The following is a 24092-nucleotide window of genomic DNA, read 5'->3' as shown; positions in this document are numbered from 1 at the left end:
AAATAATGTCTATGTGAATTTGCAGAATTGAATTGTTTTAGCAGCGTTAAATAGCTTTTATTTGAGTATCTATATGTTTTATAATTTATTTTAATGTTTGGATTATAGAAATACCACTAAGATACTCAACGTATAATTTTATTTTTCGCGCGTAGGTTAGGTACTTATCAGTTCACACGTCAACCCAGTATCCAACGACAATCCTAAACTCAAGTGTTGGTGATGCTCTTATTTTAGTTTTGGCATGTACCTAGGAAGTATTTTGAGTTTTAAAGTTCATTTTGTATTTTAATGGTTATTTTATGTTTTGGTTGGCAAGTTATAAAATTTATGTGTTTATATATGTCAGTGTGAATGTAGTGGTAGTGACCTTGTTGATGATGACTTGTTTGGTTGGTTGATTTCTATTCCTAAGGTTTAGATAGATGAGATAACACGATGGTATGGTTATATGATGCTTAAGTAGTAGAAGATGAATATCTTCAATAGTGAGAATTGAATTAGCATTTTATATGTTCTTCTAGTTTTGTTTGGTGTATTGAAAATGGTTGATGTGCATCAAAGACTTATTGGTTTAGTTGTATATACATATATATATATGTATTTAGCTAGATCTGAATTGTGACATATTGTTTAGTGATCTAGGTTGGTTGATTTAAATGGTGTTTTTGACATGAAATTGGTGATTTTGAATTGAGTTATGCATTAAAAATATATCTAGGATTACCATTTGAGTTTATGTGAATTTGGGAATGAAATGAACCTTTTGAATATAGTTTTTACCATTCCTGAATCCAGGTATCGATATTTTTGGCATTAGTAACGATACTTGCTTTTATGAATAATTTTAAACAAATAGAATGCCAAAAATGGTATCAATTTTTATTTAAGTATCGATACTTTTTCATAAAATATCGATACCATAAAATAATTATCGATACCTTTTTTTTGCAAAGAAACATAATTGAATTTTGGTATCGATTTTCAGTAAGGTATTGATTTGGTATCAATACCAACTGTGGATTTTTAATATAGAATTTTAAACCTTAAAATTTTACAATTCAATCTTACTCTATGCCCGAATTTCAAAATTAGGTCCTTGTAGAATTCAAAATTTTTAATATGTTCAATTATATATGATTTTATGATAAATAATCAAGTTTTTGTTTAGTAAAGTATTTGTCGATTATTCAATTTTGTCGTAGCATCTTATTACTTGGGTCCGGCGATCGAGCCGGGTAAGGGGTGTTACACAACAAAAAAGATTGGCAGTTGCCATGAGGCAGGCTAACTGCCAGCAAATGAAAACTTTTAGCTAGAATGTCTGAGGATTAGGGAATCCTTGGACTAGAAGAAGGTTTCAGCATGTGCTAAAGACCAATTGTCCCCATATGGTCTTATTGATGGAGATTAAGGTAAATTTTAGGGTGGATTGATGTATTGATTGAGGGTACAGGGGTGGATTGAGTTTAGGATGGAATAAGGGAGTTAAAATAAGCCTAAGGAGTTTCTCGATCAACCATATTAATGTGGAAATTGAAGAGGAGGATCTTCACAAAAAATGGAGATTTATAGGGTTTTATGGGTTCCCTGATGTTCGACTAAAAAAAATAACTTAGGAGTTGTTAAAAACTTTAGGGCGTGATTGCAGTTTACCATGGTTGGCTATAGGGGACTTTAATGAGATACTATATTCTTTTGAAAAGAGAGGAGAGGTGGTTAGGGAGGAAGGGAGAATGGAAAATTTTAGGGAAACTTTGGAACAATGTTAGTTGGAAGATTTGAGATTTACTAGAGTGTGGATTACATGGGAAAATGGAAATTTTGAAAATAAAAATATTAGGGAATGACTAGATCGTTTTGTGGAAAACATGGATTGGTGGACGTCTTTCCTTAATTATAAAATCAAGCATCTAGGGCATTCATTTTTAGATCATTGTCCAATGTTGATAGAAACAAATGTTAATATACAATACCCTAAAATACAAAGGTTTCGATTTGAACAGTGGTGGCTACTAGAAGACTCGTGCGAAAAGGAAATTCAGAAGCTTTGGAATGGTAGTGATAAAGAGGTTTCAGATCATCTTAGGGATCTTGGCAATGGTTTGCTATAATAGACGTGGAGAATGAAAAAGTAAAAAGGCGGCAGAATAAAGACTCTAGAGGAAAGGGTGAAGGATCTTAATGAGATGAAATGAACGGATGAGATGATTGGTGACTTAGTTGAAGCAAAGTTGGAACTTAATATGGAGATAGAAAAATAAGAATTATATTAGGACTAAAGGGCTAGAGCAAATTGGTTAAAGAATGATGATCATAATACAACTTTTTTCTATAGAGTTGCTTCACAAAGGTGAAGAATTAATTAATTATGGAGCTTAAAAGAGAGGATGGATCAGTAACAGCATATATAAATGAGATGGCTAAAATTAAGAAAGAGAATTTCTCAAATTTATTTACGGTAAGAGAGGAAGGGATCTTGGAAGGTTGTTTGAAAGGAGTAAACAGATGTATAATGAAAGATATGAATCAAGATTTGTTGGGAGCTTACAAAATTGAAGAAATCCAAGCTGTGTTAAAAGATATGGCCCCTTTAAAGGCAGCTGGGGAGGATGGTTTTTCGGAACTCTTCTTTCAAAAATTCTGGCATATTATCAGCAAGGAAGTGGAAGAATTTTTCCTCAATGCTCTAAACAAAGGGAGCTCTTTGGAAGGTATAAATTTGAATATTATTGTTTTAATTCCAAAGATTTCTCATACAACTAATTTGAAAGATTTCAGACCCATTAGTTTACATTCTGTTCATTATAAGATTATCCCAAAAGCAATAACGAATCGTTTCTGAAAGGTACTTGACAATTGTATTGATGAAGCATAAAGTGCTTTTGTTCATGGGAGAATGATAACTGACAATATGTTATTGGCCTATGAGATTTTGAATATGTTGAAACATAAAAGAATGGATAGGAAAGGAGCCTTTGCTTTTAAACTTGATATGAGCAAAGCATATGATAAGGTGCAATGGGGTTTTTGAGTAAGGTCATGCTGAAGATAGGCTTTGACAGAAGATGGGTGGATTTTATATCAAAGTGTATTAACTCTGTTTCATATTCAATATACATAAATGGGGAAAGAGGGGGAAGTTTTAAGCCTACAGGGGGACTCGCTTAGTTCTTACTTGTTTCTGATATGCGGGGAGGGACTTTCGATGCTAATGAAAATGGCAAAGAGGGAGAAGAGAATAAAGGGGGTGAAGGAAAGCAGGAGGGGTTTAGTGGTTACTCATCTTATTTTTGCAAATGATTGTATTTTATTTTGGGAAGCAACGGAAAGAAGGGCAAATCAGCGAAAGGGAATCCTAGTGCAATATGAAAACTTGTCGAGAAAAAGTATTAATTACGATAAATTTACTCTATTTTCTAGTTCAAATAGTTCAACACAGGTAAAGGAACAAGTCACGCAAATACTAAGGGTGAGATGCTTATCGAATCCAGAGAAATATTTGGGACTGCCAAACATAGTTGAAATGTAACGCCTAAAAAATAAGTGGTTTGTAATTTTGTATTATATGATAAAACTGTATGTTTGATTGAGTGGTTAGATGATTTGGGTGAGTTAGGGAGTGTCTGAGAAGCCTAGGTTCAAGTCCTGGCTTTTGCAGAAGTTTAAATTTTTGCTCTTAAGTGAATCTGGATGTTAGTATGTAGGGCTTATTTTTTATTACGACTGATTGATGTCACCAAAAGAGCCTGTGGCTCAGTGGTAGTGGAGTGTGGAATGGTGTTCAAGGTTTGAGGTTCGAGTGTGGAGTAGTACAATTGGGGTATTTATTTTGCAGTTGGTTTTGGCCAGTGGTTGTGTTACAGTGAAATTCTGATGGAAGAGTTGTGGAGAGTGATGATAAGTGATTCAATGAGTAAATCAATGAGAGATAAGGGGAGAGATTTTAAAAGAAAGTCAAGGAATTCAAATTAGGGAGAGCTGTAGTCGATTGGGGGATTTAGAGTATGCAAATTCAGCTAGGGGTCCCTTTGTGTGCATTTTCGGCAATTGGTGAGTGAATGGGTGTCGAATTTCCTCTCTGTCATTTCAGGTTTTTGTTATTTTTGGTGTTTCTGGCTTCTTTTCTCCCTAGTGCTGATTTCGCAAGTTACCTTTCGTGCTCTTTTAGGATTTGATTAGTGTAAGTTCTTAGTGTCGAAATCCCTATTCTCAATTTCTTTGCTTCTACTTTTTTTTCAAATCACATTACTTTTCTCCTCTAACCTTTCAGTTCCTTTTTTTTCCATAGTGCTATCGGTTTGCCTCTCTATAGCTGAACCTTTCCTGTTTCATTCTTTGAGTTCTATTGATCATTTCTTTTCTTCCTCCCTTGTCTCAATCTAGGCCGAATCCATCCCCTTCTCATTTATCTTTCACTTATTTTCTATCCTCTTCTTCTTTACTTCCTCTGACCAAATGCTATTCCCCTTGTTCCTTTCTCAAATATTCTAGTGGTGTTAGGCTGAATATTACACTCTTGTGCGCTGGAAGTGCCTTGGTCGATTAGTTCTCTTTTAATCTCGGTAAGTGACTGTACCCTTCATCACTTGTATGTATACTGTAGTCCGTTAGTAGTGTTTGGGAATACAGGATTTTGGAGAAGAGGAAATCGCTGCTAATCTTGGGTATCAATTCAAGTGGGAAATATTTTCTCGTTCGATCAAGGTAATATATGGTGATAGGTTGGTTTTGTTATAAGTTGAGTATTGTCTTTGGGAAGTGAGTAATGTAGTATCTCGATGCTTGTAGGTTGGCGCTCAAGGGGTGTTCGTAGGCTTTCATGAAAAGGTGTGTAACCATACACCATTCTGTACTGTCAAAAGCCAAAAAGGTGTGTATCCACACCCTTATCTGACTGTGAATCGGCAAAAGCCGAAATGCCAAAACTTCTGCATTTGAGGCCTTACGAGCGTGCGATCGCTCGTGGGGTAAACCAAGCCCACAAATCATGGGCAGTAGACTATAAAGGCCACCACAAGCTTTTTTGTGGACTTGGGCCGTTATAGGCCATGTTGGGCCGAAATAGGCCGTATGGGCTCAAAGGGCTCGTGGGCCCTATACAGATTAAATCCATGATAAGTGTTAAATATTGGACTGGGCTATGTAGGTCACATAGCTGTAATTGACTTTGGGTTAAATGGGCCACACGAGCGTGTGGGCCCACTTGGGCCGAGTAATGAGCCTTGGGCCCATTTACACCGTTATGACCGTTTAGGTTATCTATGACGCTTAAAGAAACTATAGACCTTCAGAGAGGTCGTAATCTTTACCGAGACCCCAAAATAGATAAAATGACCAAAATACCCCTAAAGGGTAAAATTACTATTTTACCCTTAATCAACGCAATGACCATTGTACCCCTAGTGGTAGGTTAATTGATGTGTATATGACATTTATATGACTGGTTTTGAGTATGACATACTGCATACACGTATTATTTATGACATGACAAACTGTATGGGGTTGGATTTCTGATTTGGAGGAAGTACTGTATTAATGGCTTTACCACGTAGTTACCACATTTACTGTTATTAGCAGCATTGTTGCATTACTATTAGCAGCTTCGCTGTGACATTAGTGTATTGGCTGGGTGGGTCGATTTAATCCCCACATGGTGTGTTGGTTGGTACGGGTGGTATGTTGGTTGGATTGGGGTGGGTTATATGACTGCAATGTACTGATATTGAATTGGGCTTAGGCCCACACTGTTACTATATAGGGCTAAGGCCCAAACTGTTACTGTATAGGGCTAAGGCCGAGACTGTTACTGCATTCTGTTTATTGTCTGACTGATAAGGGATTACACACTGAGTTTTCGTAAACTCACCATTTCTTTTAACTGCGTAGGTAATCCCCAACCTTAGACGATTTGGCGCTACGAGGGAGTCGGAGGTGGCCACACGACTGTCGATTTTCTACCTTTGAACTTATCTATCAAAATTTCATATTGGGTTTTTGATTATGTAATAAGACCATTTGTGATTTTAACTTTAAAGGCTTTGATTTCTTACCTTAAACTGCTAGACTAGGAAAGGATGAGGGTTCAAAACAATAACTGTTTTCAAGGAAAACTTACATTTTAAACTGCAAGGTCTTTACAAGCTTCCGTGATTTTATTCAGTCTAAGGAATCAACAGAGATAAATATGGCAATCGTTTTGACAAATATATTTCAAATAGGAACAACTTAATTTGTCGAATTATTCTCATGCAATAAAAATTAAAAGGGTTTTAACTTAATTTCGATTTATTAGGGATAAGTCCTATTTTCGAAAAATACTTCGATGTGACACGTCGGATTCGGCCATAACGTCTGGGCCGGATTTTATTTAGCTATGTAATAAGACCATTTGCGGTTTTAAATTTAATTTGGGCTTTGATTTCTTACCTTAAACTGCTAGACTAGGAAAAGATGAGTTTTCAAAACAATAATTGTTTTCAAGGAAAACTCACATTTTAAACTGCAAGGTCTTTACAAACTTCTGCGATTTTATTCAGTCTAAGGAATCAACAGAGATAAATATGGCAATCGTTTTGACAAATAGATTTCAAATAGGAACAACTTAATTTGCCGAATTATTCTCATGCAATAAAAATTGAAAGGGTTTTAACTTAATTTTGATTTCTTAGGGATAAGTCTTATTTCTAAAAAACACTTCGATGTGACACACTGGATTTTGCCATAACGTCTGAGCCAGGTTCAGAGTGTTATATTTAGTGGTATCAGAGCCAGGTTTGTAAAACTCGACTGTGGAGTGGGTTTTTGAAAAAATTAATTTTTAACGTTTTGATTGGAAATGTGGCACACCGAGTCTCTGGCACCAAATTTGTAAGTTTTCTGACACTATTTATTGTTATAGACTGAAATGTATTACTGAGGGACTACTATAGGTATTAGGGCTACACTGATACTCTTTAGTTAGAGTAGGTTGAGACTATAGAAGATTGAAAACTGTAGTAAGATTTTGTTTTGTGGGAAAAAACCCAATTACTGCCGTTCATAACACATTGTTCGTAATTACTAAAATTATAAACTGATACATAAGACTTTTAAACAGATAATTCATTATAGAAATGAGCACAAGATGTACTCGCAGAAGGGGTACACGAGGCCGCGGTAGAGGCCGAGGAAGTGCTAGAGCTAGGTCTTCAGCATCGAGTCACATGTCTGCTAGGGAGGCACCAGCCTCACTAGTAATTGAGACAGGGTCTCATGACCGAGCAGCTGGGGATGATGCTCTATCCCAAGCAAATGCTACGTGTTCTTGAAAGGGTTGCTGGAGCGAGTACTGGATCAGTGGGCTGAGGGTTAATTTCTGAGGGATTCCGGTCTAATGGAGCAGAAATCTTCAGAGGTGTTTTTGGTGTAGCCCCAAATGTGGCAGAATATTGGTTGGAGGCAACCGAACAGATAAAGGACGACCTTGACTGTACTGTGGACCAAAAATTAAAAGGAGCAGTGTCTTTACAACGAGATGAGGACGACCAATGGTGGCTCACTGTGAGAAAGGGTACGCAAGTCGACCGTTTGACATGAGATTTCTTCAAAGCAGCCTTTTTAGGGAAGTATGTGGGTGCAAGTTATGTGGACGCCCGAAGGAAAGAATTTCTGAACTTGACCCAAGGGAATAAGACGGTGGCAGAGTACGAGGCAAAATTTTTACGGTTGAGTCAGTATGCTGGCAAAATTGTCTCAACTGAGTATGAACGCTGTGTGCGGTTCGAAGATGGCCTTCGGGATGAGTTACGTGTGCTGATAGCTCTGCAGAGGGAGTGAGACTTTGCTGTTCTTGTAAAAAAGGCAAAAATTATTGAGGATGTGAAACACTTTTAGCGCCAGAACCGTAAGAAAGGTAGGGGCAGAAATAAGAAGGATTTTGGACCCTCAGGTTCTTCTGGAAGGCCTATAAAGAGGGCTAGATTTGATGAGTCAGTCCGAGTAGTTCCTGTTATTGCTGTAAGACCGCAACCTTGCGCTGATTGTGGAAGAGCTCACCAGGGTGAGTGTTGGAAATGAACTGAGGTGTGCTTCCGGTGCGGGTCCATGGATCATCAGGTTAAAAATTATACTCAGAGGTCTTTTCAGATGCAAGCTGCAGGTCAGGGCCATGTTTAGCTAGGGAGAGGTGGTCAGCAGCCATCGAGAGGCCGTTGGCAAGCTAGGGGCGGAAATGGTTTGGGACGAGGTCATGGAGTACCGGACAGAGGTGCTGGTAGCGCTGAGGCGAGACAGCCAGCCTTGGTTTATGCTGCTCGTCCTCGAGAGGATGGTAATGCCCCTGACGTCATAACCGCTACGTTCTTGATTTATAATGTACCATACACTGCTTTAATTAACATTGGATCTGCACACTCATATATTGCATGCACTGTGTCTGAGACGCCGAGTATTCAGTTTGAAAATACTATTAATGAGATGACTGTGTTGAGTCCACTAGGATAGTCAGTTAGGGTTAATAAGTTGTACAGAGACGTGTCCTTAGAGGTCCAAGGGGTTGTCTTTTCGGCAGATTTGATGGAACTGCTGTTTGGAAAATTCGATATTATATTGGGCATGGATTGGCTAGTGAAACACTGTGCGAAATTGGATTACGTTGCTAAGCGTATGGTGTTGAAGTCTATTGAAGATGAGGAGATGACTGTGATAGGGGAGCAAAGAGATTATCTGTCTAACGTAATATCAGCGTTCAGGGCCGAGAAACTGGTTCGTAAGGGCTGCGAGACATTTTTAGCTTTTGTCAGCATTTCTAATTTTAAAAGTCCTTCTGTTAGAGATGTTAGAACTGTTAAGGAGTTTCTAGATGTATTTCTTGAAGAGCTTCCTGGGTTGCCTCCAAACCGTGAGGTCGAATTCGGTATTGAGCTCTTACTTGGAACAGCTCCAATGTCCATCGCCCCTTATAGAATGGCACCGAAGGAGCTGGTGGAGTTAAAGGCCCAAATCCAAGAGCTACTAAACCGAAGATTCATTCGACAGAGTATGTCTCCATAGGGAGAGCCAGTGTTGTTCGTGAAGAATAAGGATAGATCTATGTGCATGTGCATCAATTATCGGTAATTGAATAAACTGACTATCAAGAATAAGTACCTTTTACCGAGGATAGATGATCTATTTGATTAGCTACGAAGAGCTTCAGTTTTCTCCAAGATAGATTTTCAATCTGGGTACTGTAAGGCCCAATTTTATGCCCAGGCCCGAATATTAAAACAATAAACAACAGTCCAATTACAAAATAACAAACCAACCCACTACCTAGCCCAATAGCAGAAACCCTAGCCCAAATAAAAAAAACAAATGTTTGCAGCAGAAAACCCTAGGCGCAGCATGCCTAGGGCGCGCCGCTCAGCCTCGTCTGTCCCCCTCACGCTCGCACGCCTCAGCCTTGGCCACCACGACGCCCACGCGTCTGACACTCCCACCTGCTCCACCGTGCCCACCACCTGCAACAAGAACAAACACCACAGCAAGGAAATCATGCAAATGATGGGGAAAACAATAAACAAAAGGAACAAAACAAATATATTGGCTTTAAAAGCCGAAATCGGTCATGGGAACAGGGGGATTTTTCCTTTCATTTTTCAATTGTAGTACTACTTAAGAATACAAGAATAAAAGCAGATTCAAGCAAGAAAGACCAAAAACAGAAAAGGCAGAGATCTAAGGTCTTTTTTTATTCAAAAACTCATCTATTAGATATTTTTTACATAGCATAGGTTTATAAAAAGGAAATAGCAAAAAAAAATAAAAAATCTTACGCGGTGGCCGGCGCCGGCGCCGGCGAGCCTCCGGTGGCCGTCCGGTGACCCCCCCTTGGCCGAAAATCGCTCCGTGCCCTCCCTCTCCCTCTTTCTTTCTTTTTTTTCCCTCACCTGGTCTCAAATGAATTTTTCAAAAAAACTTAGCTTTTATAGGGGACCAAAACGCACCGTTTTGGTCCCCCCTGTTTAATGATAAAACGACGTCGTTTCGGACGTGGGGCGGGTCGACCCGACCCGCACCAGGGCAGGATCCGCGTGTTTTTGAGCGGAAGGGCTATTTGCGCAATTGGCCCTTCCGCATTTTTATATTTTGCAATTAAGTTATTCGTTGTTTATAAATTGACCCCGAAATCCATTACACTTTGCGATTTAGTCCCCTTTCTAACGGTGTCGTTTCAAGTGTTTGGATAAATTACTTATTTGATCCCCCATAGTTTAACGCGCGTTCTGATAAGTCCATTCTCCTTTAATTTCTTTCAAAATTCGCCCCAGAGATTTGGTTTTAATCTAATCTCATCCCTTTTTCATCTATTTTTTTTACCTTAAATTTCATAATATTTTTGGCTGTTTAATTCAATTTTAAATATTAATCGTTATATATATAATATTATTATCATTGTTGTTTTATTATTATTGTATTATTTAACTATGTATGTATTTTGTTTCGTTTCTACTATTATATACATATATCATATATTCTTTAATATTAATATTTGTTCACATATTTCATTACATATATATATAGGTATTTTTGTGTATATGGTATTATTTTCATGTATTCATTTATTTATATCATTTTTAAATAATTATATTAAGCATACACTTGTAAATATCGTGCTATTCGTATGTTTCCCATTATCTCATACAAATATCTTTGCATTATCCGTCATACATTTCTTTCATTTTTATGTATATGTTTTTAGATATCACAACATTTATATATTTTTGCATTATGTTACGTATACATTTTTTATCTTTACTATTGTGATTATTAGTATATGTTTTCGTATTTATGAATATATCTTTAATACACATAAGTATATATTTATTATTAATAGATGTTTTCAACATTATTATTATATATATTATGTGAATATTTTAACATTATATTATATATGTATTTATATATATTACGCATATATATATACCCCCTTTTTTAATATTATATTTTACACATATATATAGATATACGTACTTATACCTACTTAAATATATTTTTTCACATTTCATAATTCTTATATACTTACATATATTTATGCATATTTTACATCATATACATACTTATATATTTTATACTCTTAAAAATGTTTTTTGTATATTTCACATATTTTATAATTCACATACATATATTTTATATTATCACGATTTGTAAATATATAAATACACATTTACATTTTTTATAATATTTACCGATTTTATATATATGTACGTACTTATCCATGTTTTCATATTCTGTAATTTATATATATTTCTTATTTTATGGTTTTAAATTATACATGCACATATATATATTTTACATAATTGTATTCATTGTCATCATTGTTATTTGGTGTTTGTTTATTTATCCATGTACACTTGTGCTTTTTCTAAAACGTTAGTTCTATTTATTTATTTGTATGCTTTGTTTATGTAATCGCCTCGTCATTTCATTTTGCCTATTGTATTGTTGTTACTCACTTTACTTTGCTTACCTTGTCGTATTCGTTATTGTTTCGTCAAGCATTAACACCAAACATCAAAAGGAAAATTTTTCTAAATAAGGCAATATTTCGCATTTGGAAAATCGAGAAAACGTGCCCTAACGTGCTGGGTTTCGATTTCTCGTTCGACCAAATAGCCAAATATCCTTTTTAAACTTTTAAATAAGGCAATATTTCGCGTTTGGAAAATCGAGGAAACGTGCCCTAACGTGCTGGGTTTCGATTTCTCGTTCGACTAAACAGCCAAATATCCTCTTAAAGCTTCAAAATATGGTTTCATTAAACTATAAGGTGATCTTGGTTTCGATGGTTTAGGGTATCGTGTCCTAATGTGCTGGATGTGATATTCCTTCGGAACAAGAGAATCTTATATTTCAATTCACGTTATCAGAGTTTTCTTTTAAGGATCGTATTTTTTAAAACCCTTCAAATTTTCAATTTTCGACACTAAGACACTAATTAATCAACTAGGTACCAATTTTGGGCGTATCGAGGGTGCTAATCCTTCCTCGTGCGTAACCGACTCCCGAACCCGTTTTTTAAATTTCATAGACCAAAATCTTTGTTTTAATAAAAATTAAATCGTTTATTAAAAACAACCACTTTTCAAGGTAACCCGATCACACCTCATCAAAAAGGATCGGTGGCGACTCCCGTTTTCATTCTTTTTTTAATCCAAGTCGACCCCGTTTTCATTCAAAAAATGGTGTCAACAGCTTGGCGACTCCACTGGGGACATAAGAGAGTCAAGCCACGTGTTGATTATTTCTTGTCTTTTGTCGAAAGTTGAAAATTCGATTTAAATTTACGATCCTCTCATCTTTTGTTTTGAGTTACATTTTTATCGTGTTCTGTATTTTATTTTATACCTCTGCACATTCCATTGCATGACCGTTGGTCACACCTTTTAAGTGGGAGTGAGAAACTACGCCTTCGTGAGGTTTTCACCTCCGCATGGGATAGTGAATCGCTTCCGGGATACATCCGTACCTATGTCTTCGTGAGATTTTCATCTCCGCATGGCCATAGGGAAATGTATTCCCCTGAACTGAACTCGGTCCATATGAGCCTATAATGGGTGAGGATCGAGGAATCTGCTGGTTCAGGTACCCTCACTTTAGAACCAAACCACACATAGCGAGCCATAAGAACCCACCGAGATAGAGCTATTCTAGACCCTAGTGCTTACCGAATAGATGCTTTATTTATTATTGTTTATTTTAAATCCTAGATCTAATTTGCTTTGTTTGTGATTGCATGGCATTTTCATTTCAAAAGAGGTGTCGATTCACGTTCAGTATAGATAGAAAGCTTATCATGGAAAAGAGGTTTCTTGATAAAGTAGAAGACAATGCAGCTGTACGATTATGGGCTGAGACAATGTGGAGAGAGAAAGGCGATAGTCTTGCAGAAGGGTACGTATCAGAGTTATGGGACTTCACCCGTATCAGCGTAGTCCAAAATGATCTGCGAGAAATGAAGGAAATATGGGATCAATGGGACGACGGGACCAAGCAGATGTTTTACTGTGATTACGGGGACTTGTCTCACCTACTTGGTGTCAAAGTGGACAAGCATTTATTCCGAGCCCTAGCCCAGTTTTGGAATCCTGCTTACAGTTGTTTCACTTTTGGAAAAGTGGACTTGGTGCCCACCGTGGAAGAATATACGACCTTGCTTCGGTGTCCAAAGATTCAAATTGACAAAGCCTATTCTAGAGCTGCTAGTGTCCCGACATTATTAAAAAATTGATGAGCATTACAGGGATGAGCGAACAGTGGGTCGCTGCCCGGATCCAACAGAAAGGAGACAGTAAATGCGTTCCTTGGAAAAGCTTGCGAGATTTAGTATTAGCACACCCCGATGTGAAGAAAAGAGTGGATGTCTTCGCTCTAGGTATCTATGGTTTGGTAATTTTCCCTAGAGCTTTAGGGCACGTAGATGAGGCCGTCTCTGATTTGTTCGATCGGCTTAGTAAAGGAGTCACGCCCATCCCGACAATCTTAGCAGAAACCTTCAGATCTCTAAGCGCATGTCGAAGAGCAAGGGAGGGAAGGTTCATCGGATGCGCACAGCTACTATTGGTGTGGTTCCATAGTCACTTTTGGAAGGTGGAAAATGTCTCCTATCGAGTCTTCTCAGAAGACTATTCCCCATTGAAGGAACAAGTTGCTACACCAAGACGAGACGACATCACGGAAGAGAAGTGGATGACGATTCTCCAAAATCTTCAGGAGGATGACGTCGAATGGAAAGCTCCTTGGATGGTACCCGACGAGATCCTGTATCGATGTGGGGATTTCGACTGGGTCCCTTTACTCGGAATTTGGGGAGCTGTCGGTTATGCCCCTTTACTCGTATTAAGACAATATAGATCGAGACAGTTCATACCAGCAACACAAGGGCTGGCTCAATGTGAGTTTTCTTATAAGGATGAAAACTACAAGAGAAAAACTCGAGAAATATCTAACGCTTGGAAACAGGTTCACCGAATGAAAAGATTCACCGTAGGAGCGATGACAACTTCAGAATATTATGGGTGGTGGAGTAAAAGAGTCAATGACAACATCCCTAAGCCGAGGGAAGATTGTGTTCAGTCTATAGAGGAGCATCTACAAGTAGTTCCGTCAGAATTAGAGATCATCAAACGAGACTTTGAGAAAAGAAATTCTGAGTTGGGAAAGAGGATAGAACAGTTAGAAGAAGAAAGAGCGCATTTGGGATTAGACATCGATATCCACAAGCTAGAAGCCGAGAAATTAAGGAAGGGAAAGAACAAAGCTGAAGAGGATTTGGATAGTCTAAAAACAGATTACAAGAAGCTGCGGTTGTCGATGAGAACTGTCGGTCTGGGTAAAACGTCAGAGCAGTGGCGACAAGAGATCAATGAGGAAAAGAATAGGGCCGATCAGTGGGAAAAGAAATTTCAAGATGCTCGAGCTCGAGAAAACGCTTTGGAAAGGAGTTTGTTAGAGTGCCGAAATGAGAAGGTAGGATTAAAGGCCAAGGTGGCAGAGCTAGAAAAGTCACTTCACTCGTACCGTAGTCGCAACTCCATGATCGAATTAAGAGCAAGTTTAAATAAGATCGAAGAATGAAAGAAAAGGTAGAGGAGCTTGAGGATGCATTACACAATTCTGAGCTACGAATGGAGCTTCTTGAGAGGAGTAATGATCAATGGCAAGAGCAATTCCATCATTCTCAAAGGCAGATTAGAGATAGAGATTACGTTATAGGCGAAGCTGTGACTCAAGTGCGGGAAGTGGCTGATCATCTGCAAACATTAGCAGTTCAGGCCGATGTATTGAGTTTAAAATATGAGTCAGAATCAAGCCGAGGTCGAGATTTAGCTTGGCTTCTTAGGAAGGTTAAGGCCTTGGGTATAAAGGCGAGGCCGTATATGTAATTTATTTTATGTAAAGAAATTTGCTTTCTAGTTGAGTTTTCTAATGAAATTGAATTCGAATCAATGCCTCTTTTTGCATTCATCTCATACATTTGCATTACATCATATGCAGTAAGTTTCATAAAATGACCCTAATAAAATTAAATTATGACAGTTACCCTGGAAACCTACTAAAATCTAATCAAATATCACTACGGTACTCGTCGCCAAACAAAAGTAATGGATCAAAGGTTGGAAAGATTGGAACAGTTGCAACGAGAGATGCAAGATCAGATGCATGAACGACTGGAAAAAATCCAGCAAGACATGTTAGAATCCCAGGACACTGTGATGAACCAATTAAAGCAGTTATTGGCTGGAGGAAATAACAAAGGAAAAGACCCCGTAGTCGATGTGGGGGAAGATCACGATGACCCTATTTATCCTCCAGGTTTCACCCCAACTAACATTCAAGCACAACCAGAGGTGTACCCACAGAGGGTACCGGTTACCATTAGACCTCAATATCTGGCTGGTGCCTCGGTACCATTGCATTTTCAAATGGGCTCGGGTTCTAATCCCGGGGATAATCCCACTAATCCTGTGGTCCCGGACCTCGATGATGTGGCAGAAACAGAAAAAACAAGAATGAACCTGCCAAAACAGCTGGAGGACCGATGTAGATGGTTAGAGGAAAAATTTAGAGTCATGGAGAACATCGACTATCATCGCGGGGTTGACGCCAAAGATCTGAGTTTGGTCCCTGATTTAGTACTCCCACCTAAGTTCAAAATGCCGGAATTCGAAAAATATAATGGGACTAGTTGTCCTGAAGCTCATATAACTATGTTCTGTCGAAGAATGACAGGATACGTCAACAATGATCAGCTGTTAATCCACTGCTTCCAGGACAGTTTGATCGGATCTGCAGCCAAATGGTACAACCAACTGAGTCGTGCTAAAGTTAATTCATGGAGAGACTTGGCGCAAGCTTTTATGAAGCAATATAGTCATGTAACGGATATAACACCCGATCGAATTACGTTACAAAACATGGAGAAAAAGCCTAGCGAGAATTTCAGGCAGTACGCCCAACGATGGAGAGAAGTGGCAACACAAGTCCAGCCACCCCTTTTGGAAAAAGAGGTCACCATGTTGTTTATCAACACTTTGAAAGCCCCGTTCATCAACCACATGTTGGGGAGTGCTACCAAGAGCTTCTCGGATATGGTAATGTCCGGTGAAATGATTGAGAACGCGGTAAGGAGCGGTAAAATCGACACGGGAGAAAGCTTCAAAAGACCAGCCCCAAGGAAAAAGGAGGGCGAAGTAAACAACGTAAGCACATATAGTAAGAGCCATTCAAAACCGATTACTGTTGGCCCTCCAAAAATGATAACCACTAGTCACCAAGCCCCCTCGAGGCAGGAACCCAACACAAGGCCCAACACAAGGACTAACACAGAGAGACTTCAGTTCACGCCCATTCCAATAACATACGGGGAACTGTATCAGAAGTTATTTGATGCACACATAGTATCTCCATTTTATCTCGAGCCCATGCAACCTCCATATCCCAAATGGTATGACACGAATGCCCAATGTGAATACCATGCAGGGATACCAGGACACTCAATTGAGAACTGTACTGGGTTTAAAAAGGCGGTGGAAAGGTTCATTAAGATGGGGATTGTGAAGTTTGACGACCCATTAGGACCCAACGTAGCAGCGAATCCGTTACCCAACCATGCTGATAAAGGGGTAAACGCAATAATCGAAGGTGAGAAAAAGAGAATCAAAACCGACATTGCAGAGATAAAAACCCCATTGAGTTGGGTCTGGAGACAAATGATAGAAGGAGGTCTCATCAAACAAGGTTCAAAAAAAGGCCCGAAGGAACGAAGACGTACTGCGAGTTTCATGCTGAAGAAGACCATGACATTCAAAACTGCACTGAATTCAAGGCCATGGTGCAAAATCTGATGAACAACAAAGAGCTAGAATTTTATGAAGAGATCAAAGGACTTGAAAATGGAGAAGTTTATGCCTCGGAGGAGGGGCCTACGGGAAAGGCCCCAAATCACCCAGTGGTGATTATTTCAAGGCCAACGAGTACAGGATCTGGAATACAACTGGTGCCAAGGGTCATAATCCAAAAACCTGTAGCCTTTCCTTACAAGGATAGCAAAAAGGTTCCTTGGAATTACGACTGCAATGTGATGATCACGGGAGAGGAGAACCCGATAAATGCTTCAGAAGAGGCTAATGACGCAGGTTTCTATACGCGTAGTGGAAAACGTTACGACCTGGGAAATACAAAAAGGGAACTTATAAAAGGAAAAGCCTTGGCGGTTGAACAAAATAAAACGAAGACGACCGGAATTGAACCGCAAATTAACACACCGGTGACTGAAAATGAGGCTAGAGAATTCCTAAAATTCTTGAAGCATAGCGAGTATAGCGTGGTGGAACAATTGCATAAGCAACCCGCTCGCATCTCAGTGCTCGAGTTACTTCTAAGTTCAGAGATACATCGTAATGCGTTGGTAAAAGTGCTAAATGAGACCTATGTCGCTAAAGATATCTCAGTGAACAAATTGGATCGCCTGGTTAACAATATAAATGCCGATAATTTCATCTTCTTCAACGATGATGAGATCCCGCCAGGTGGTATGGGATCTACCAAGGCCTTGCACATCACTGCCCGTTGCAAGGGGTGTATACTACCGGCGGTACTCGTGGACAATGGATCGGCCCTGAATGTTTTACCCCTGTCCACATTAAACAGGTTACCTGTGGATAGTTCTCACATGAAATCATGTCAAAATATAGTGAGAGCATTTGATGGCACTGAGAGAAAAGTGATGGGGAGAATCGAGATACCTCTATTGATTGGTCCAAATACATACGAGGTGGACTTTTTGGTAATGGACATTAAACCATCTTACAATTGCCTATTGGGGAGGCCTTGGATCCATTCTGCAGGAGCTGTACCATCGTCACTTCACCAAAAGTTAAAGCTGGTGATAGAGGGTAGATTGGTGACTATAGGTGCAGAAGAAGACATCATTGCATCAGTCACCGATGATATGCCATACATAGAGGCTGATAGTGAAGCAATAGAATGTTCATTCCGATCATTGGAATTCGTAAATGCCACATTTGTCATCGAGATGAGCAAAATCCCAGAGCCTAAGATATCCAAAGCTACTCAATGAGCTTACAGCTAACGATGGGAAAGGGAGCATTGCCTGGAAGAGGATTGGGAAAATACCTCCAGGGAAGGGTTGGGTACCGATCCTAGTTAACAAACAGGACCGTTATGGTTTGGGATATAAGCCTAATGCGAGGGAAAGGAGGAAAGAGATGGAGAAAAAGTAAGAAAAGAGAAGAGCACATTTGGGCGGGATAGAAGTCAAGTGGGGACCATGACCTTTCCCCATATATCTAAGACTTTTGTTTCAAGGGGAATTGTCTACCCTGAAGAGAAGGATGAGGTTACAGAAGGAAGGATTGAGAGGTTGGACATCAATGCCATATCCGCGGAAGAAAGGGTGGAAAGGAATTTATCAGGCATTCGTCATTGCGAACCTGGAAGTGTTTGAATAACTGGACTGCAGAAGAGATCCCTGTAACATTTAGAACTAATTCAGAGTAATATTCAGAACACTTGTTGCCCTAAGCCTGGGGGTGATAAGAATCTTTTGTAAAAGGCACATGTCCAAAATCTAATTTCAGTGAAAACTTATCATTCAGTTTCATCTTGAGCAAATATTCTTTCATTCTTTTCATTCCCTTTATAATCATAGTATGCATACAAGTATTCTTAGATTCTTTTATTTGGGCCTCCATTTGTTCCAATAACAGGTCTTCAGATATCAACGAGATGAGCGACTCTGTTACTAATTCAGAGTCTCTATTTGAGCAAGACATGAGTATAGATAATCCTCAAGATTTTGAAGGTGACCAAGACAGCGTTTTATCTCCGGATTTGTTAAGAATGATGGAAGAAGAAGAAAAACAAATTCTACCCTATAAGGAATCAGTAGAAGTCGTGATCTTAGAAGAGGGCAGAGAGGTAAAAGTTGGCGCTTGCATTGCCAAGGAAACAAGGCGAGACCTTGTTAAGTTGCTTCAAGAATTTAAAGACGTCTTCGATGGTCCTACCAAGATATGCCAGGTTTAAGTACTGATATTGTGGTGCACCGATTGCCTATAAAGGAAGAATGCAAACCAGTCCAACAAAAGCTTCGAAGGATGAGGCCTGATGTCTTGCTAAAAATAAAGGAAGAAGTCAAGAAGCAATTCGATGCTGGTTTCTTACAGGTGGTCAAATACTCAGAATGGGTAGCCAATATAGTCCCTGTTCCTAAGAAAGATGGGAAGGTGCGAATGTGTGTGGACTACAGAGACTTGAACAAAGCCAGCCCAAAAGATAATTTCCCCTGCCTCATATCGATACCTTGGTAGACAACACGCCGGATACTCACTGTTCTCTTTCATGGATGGTTTCTCCGGGTACAACCAAATTAAGATGCTTTCTGAAGACAAGGAAAAGACCACATTCATAACGATGTGGGGGACGTTTTGTTATAAAGTGATGCCTTTTGGATTGAAAAATGCGGGAGCAACGTATCAGAGAGCCATGGTAGCATTATTCCATGATATGATGCATAAAGAGATAGAAGTTTATGTTGATGACATGATCGCAAAATCCAGAACAGAAAGGGAACACGTGCAAGTTCTGAGAAAACTGTTTCTGAGGTTAAGGAAGTTCCAGCTAAAACTTAACCCAGCCAAGTGTACTTTCGGGGCTAGATCAGGAAAACTGCTAGGATTCTTAGTCAGCGAAAAGGGAATTGAAATTGACCCAGACAAAGTTAAGGCCATACAAGAATTACCTCCGCCAAGTACTCAAAAAGAAGTTCGGGGTTTCCTAGGAAGACTGAATTACATCGCTCGATTCATTTCACAATTAACTGAGAAATGTGACCCCATATTCCGCCTTCTTAGGAAACACAATCCAGGTGTATGGGATGAGGAGTGCCAGGAAACTTTCGAAAGAGTTAAACATTACTTGTCCAACGCCCCAGTACTGATGCCACCTTGCCCTGACAAACCACTAATACTATACTTGGCAGTATTTGAGAATTCCATGGGGTGCGTGCTCGGCCAACATGATGAGTCAGGACGAAAAGAAAGAGCGATCTATTATCTCAGTAAGAAGTTCACTGAATGCGAAACGAGATATTCGCCAATTGAAAAATTATGTTGCGCATTGGTTTGGACTACTCGGAGATTGAGACAATACATGTTGTACCATACGACTTGGTTAATCTCAAAGTTAGACCCTCTGAAATACATGATGGAGTCAACTGCTCTAAACGGAAGGATGGCCCGATGGCAAATTCTACTATCTGAATTCACATAACCTATGTGAATCAAAAGGCTGTAAAAGGGAGCGCGATAGCAGATTTTCTAGCAAGTAGAGCCCTGGACGATTATGAGCCTTTGAACTTTGACTTCCCAAATGAGGATCTGATGTATGTGGCAACTACTGAAACGGGCACACAAGAAGGCAATACTTGGAAATTAAATTTTGACGGAGCCTCAAATGCCATGGGCAACGGGATTGGGGCAGTCTTGGTATCTCCAAACGGTGATCATTATCCTTTCACCAGTAAACTAGATTTTGATTGCACAAATAACATGGCGGAATATGAAGCATGTATCATGGGAATCCGCGCGGCTATGGAACGCAAAATCAAGGTACTTGAGGTATATGGGGATTCGGCATTGGTAATTTATCAGCTCAAAGGCGAATGGGAAACAAGAGACCCTAAATTGATTAGTTACCGAAGGATAGTCCTAGAATTGATTGAGGAGTTTGACGACATCACTTTTTGTTATCTCCCACGAGACGAGAATCAATGGCCGACGCTTTAGCTACATTGGCTTCCATGATCAAAGTAAATAGACCAGAGGATGTGAAGCCTATCCAAATGAGCATTTATGATGCTCCAGCCCACTGTTGTAATATTGACGAGGAAGAAGAAAAGGACGACAACCCTTGGTATCAGGACATATTGCGATACGTGAAAAATTGTGAATACCCGAACCAAGCAACTGAGAATGACAAGAGAATGTTGAGGAGGCTGGCCAGTGGTTACGTCTTAGATGGGGAAATCCTGTACAAAAGAGGAAAAGATCAGGTGCTGTTAAGATGTGTAGACGCTGTGGAGGCCAAGCAGATCTTGGAAGAAGTCCATGATGGTATTTGTGGAACACACGCTAACGGTTTCACAATGGCCAGACAGATCATGAGATTTGGATATTATTGGTCTACCATGGAAGGAGACTGCATCAAGTATGCTAAGAAGTGCCATAAATGCCAGATTTACGGAGACAAAATTCATGTGCCTCCATCACCTCTTCACGTCATGACTTCCCCATGGCCTTTCTCCATGTGGGGCATGGACGTCATTGGGCCGATATCGCCAAAGGCTTCAAACGGACATCGTTTCATTTTTGTAGTGATTGACTACTTTACTAAGTGGGTAGAGGCTACTTCTTACGCCAACGTCACAAAGACAGCTGTCAGCAAGTTTTTAAAGAAGGAAATCATATGTCGGTATGGAATGCCTGAAAGGATCATATCAGACAACGCATTAAATTTGAATAATAGCACGATAGCAGAGGTTTGTAATCAATTCAAGATCAAGCACCACAACTCATCGCCATATCGTCCGAAGATGAATGGTGCGGTGGAGGCAGCCAATAAAAATATCAAAAAGATTGTAGGGAAAATGACTGAGACCTATAGAGATTGGCACGAGAAGTTGCCATTCGCCCTCTATGCTTATCGAACATCCGTCAGGACTTCTACCGGGGCAACACCATTCTCTTTGGTTTATGGAATGGAGGCAGTGCTACCAATTGAGGTTGAAATTCCCTCTCTCCGAGTTTTTTCAGAACTAAAGTTAGACGAAGCAGAATGGGTCCAAGCCCGATATGATCAGCTGAACTTGATTGAAGAAAGGAGGTTAAGAGCTATCCGTCATGGTCAAATGTACCAGAAACGAATGATGCGAGCTTACAATAAGAAAGTTCGTCCTAGAAACTTCCATGAAGGGACTTGGTACTGAAGAAGATCCTTCCCATACAAAAGGACTTCAGAGGAAAGTGGATGCCAAACTGGGAGGGACCTTATGTAGTAAAAAAGGCCTTTTCAGGAGGGGCATTAATTTTAACTGGGATGGATGGCAAAAGCTTGCCCAATCCTGTGAATTCGGATTCAGTGAAGAGGTACTTTGCCTAAAAAAAAAAAAAAAAAAGGGGAGAGGCCAAGGCGAAAACCCGCAAAGGGCACCTTGAGACCAAAGGGGCTTTGAATTGAAAACCCAGGAATGGGCAATTCGAATTTTCGATCAAAGTTGAGGCATAGAGTAGTTTTGTCTTCTCCGAATTAACAAGAAGGAGAGATGCTACATCTTGGGGCATCAACAAAGTCTTTTAGGATTTCTAAACACAGAGTTTGTGCGGAGAAGCTCACGCTGCGATATCTGGGGCACCTGTTTTTTTATCTTATTTACATCTTAGCAAAATTTGCTATTTGTTCATTTAGAGCTCTGCTCTCAATAAAATTCCATCTTATTCATTGTGATAATCTTTTTCATCATATCTCAGCAAAGTTTGCTATCTTGATTGATTTATTCATTTCGAGCTTTGCTCTCAGCAAATTTTATTTTGTCCATTTGATAATCTTTCAAGCATTTTTCCTTGAAATAACGATTAATGGATTGACAATACACATGCAGAAGGAGTTCTGCATATTACTCTGAAAGTTTCTAAATAACACGAGGACCTGAAAAAGGACTGTTGTTTAGAGCTGACCAAACTTAAGGGTTAGAAGCATTGGAAGAAGAATAGTCCAAATTGCATCTATTTCTTTAGGTTTTCTGTCAAAGGTACTGCTGAACAAGAAGACATCAGTGATAGAACCTTGATGAACAATGAGGAATGATAACCTGAGCATTAAAAATGGACCATTCTCATGACATTCTACAAATATAATACTACCCATCTAGTTAGGAGCATTTGATTCATTCTGATCATGTCATCCTAAACACTAGGCATAAATAGGTCCATAAATGGATTTTGCAGGTCATGTTCCCCAGAGAACAGATCAAAGAGACAAATCTATACCCCTGAAGTTACAGTGGGATAGATGAAGTCATTAAGTAGATCTTGTCTTATTATTGCGTGAATAGATCGAAGTATCAGATCTATCTTCCTTATTGTAGGAAGTGATCGAGATGCAGATTTGTCTCCATATTGGGCGAAGTGATGAAGAAGCAGATCTTTCATGTATTGGCGTGAATGATCGAAATACAGATCTTTCCTATATTGTGAAGTGATCGAAGATGCAGATCTGTCTTCCATATTGGGAAGTAGATCGAAGAAGCAATCTTGTCTTCATGTATGGCTGAAGTAGATCGAAGATATCAGATCCTATCTTCCTATATTGGTAGGAAGTGGATCGAAGATGCAGATCTTGTCTCCCATATTGGTGGCGAAGTAGATCGAAGAAAGCAGATCTTGTCTTCATGTATTGGCGTGAAGTAGATCGAAGATATCAGATCCTATCTTCTATATGGTAGGAAGTGGATCGAAGATGCAGATCTTGTCTTCCCATATTGGTGGCGAAGTAGATCGAAGAAAGCAGATCTTGTCTTCATTATTGGCGTGAAGTAGATGAAGAATAGATCCTATCTTTATGTAGGAATGGATCAAGATCAGATTTTCTTCCCATATGGTGGCAAAGTAATTAAAAAGATCTTTCTTCATGTAGGGTGAATAGATGAAGTAGCAGATCCTATCTTATAGGTAGGAGTGGATCAGATGCAGATCTTGTCTTCCCATATTGGTGGCAAGTAGACGCAGAAGCGATCTTATCTTCATGTATTGGCGTGAAGTAGATCGAAGATAGCAGGTCCTGTCTTCCTATATTGGTAGGAAGTGGATCCGATGCAGATCTTGTCTTCCCACTGGTGGTGAAGTAGATCGAAGAAAGCCGATCGACGATGGCAGATTTTACCTCCCTGACTACAGTAGAGTACATTGAAGCCAATAACTCTATCTCCCTACATTCAACAGTGGAATAGAGTGAGAGCACAAATCTTGTCTCCCTAAGCAGTAGCTGAGCGG

At 39.4% G+C, this 24092-nt stretch overlaps 1 protein-coding gene across 4 annotated transcripts in view; it reads right to left on the bottom strand.

The window, feature by feature from the left end:
- Window positions 1–24092, bottom strand: part of LOC121232114 (uncharacterized) — a 32946-nt gene that overhangs the window by 2863 nt on the left and 5991 nt on the right. For 2 of the 4 annotated variants that reach the window (XM_041117567.1, XM_041117566.1), the window contains exon 4: window positions 9210–9482. The exons of the other annotated variants lie outside the window; for them this stretch is intronic. In XM_041117567.1, coding sequence (XP_040973501.1) covers window positions 9385–9482 — 98 coding nt within the window. In that variant the 3' untranslated portion in view covers window positions 9210–9384. Of the gene's footprint in view, window positions 1–9209; window positions 9483–24092 lie in introns of those variants that run through there. 4 annotated transcript variants of the gene reach the window in all.

The sequence above is a fragment of the Gossypium hirsutum genome, chromosome A07, assembly GCF_007990345.1.
Source record: "Gossypium hirsutum isolate 1008001.06 chromosome A07, Gossypium_hirsutum_v2.1, whole genome shotgun sequence".
NCBI classification, from domain to species: Eukaryota; Viridiplantae; Streptophyta; class Magnoliopsida; order Malvales; family Malvaceae; genus Gossypium; species Gossypium hirsutum.
This window is presented reverse-complemented; position numbering and strand designations above follow the sequence as displayed.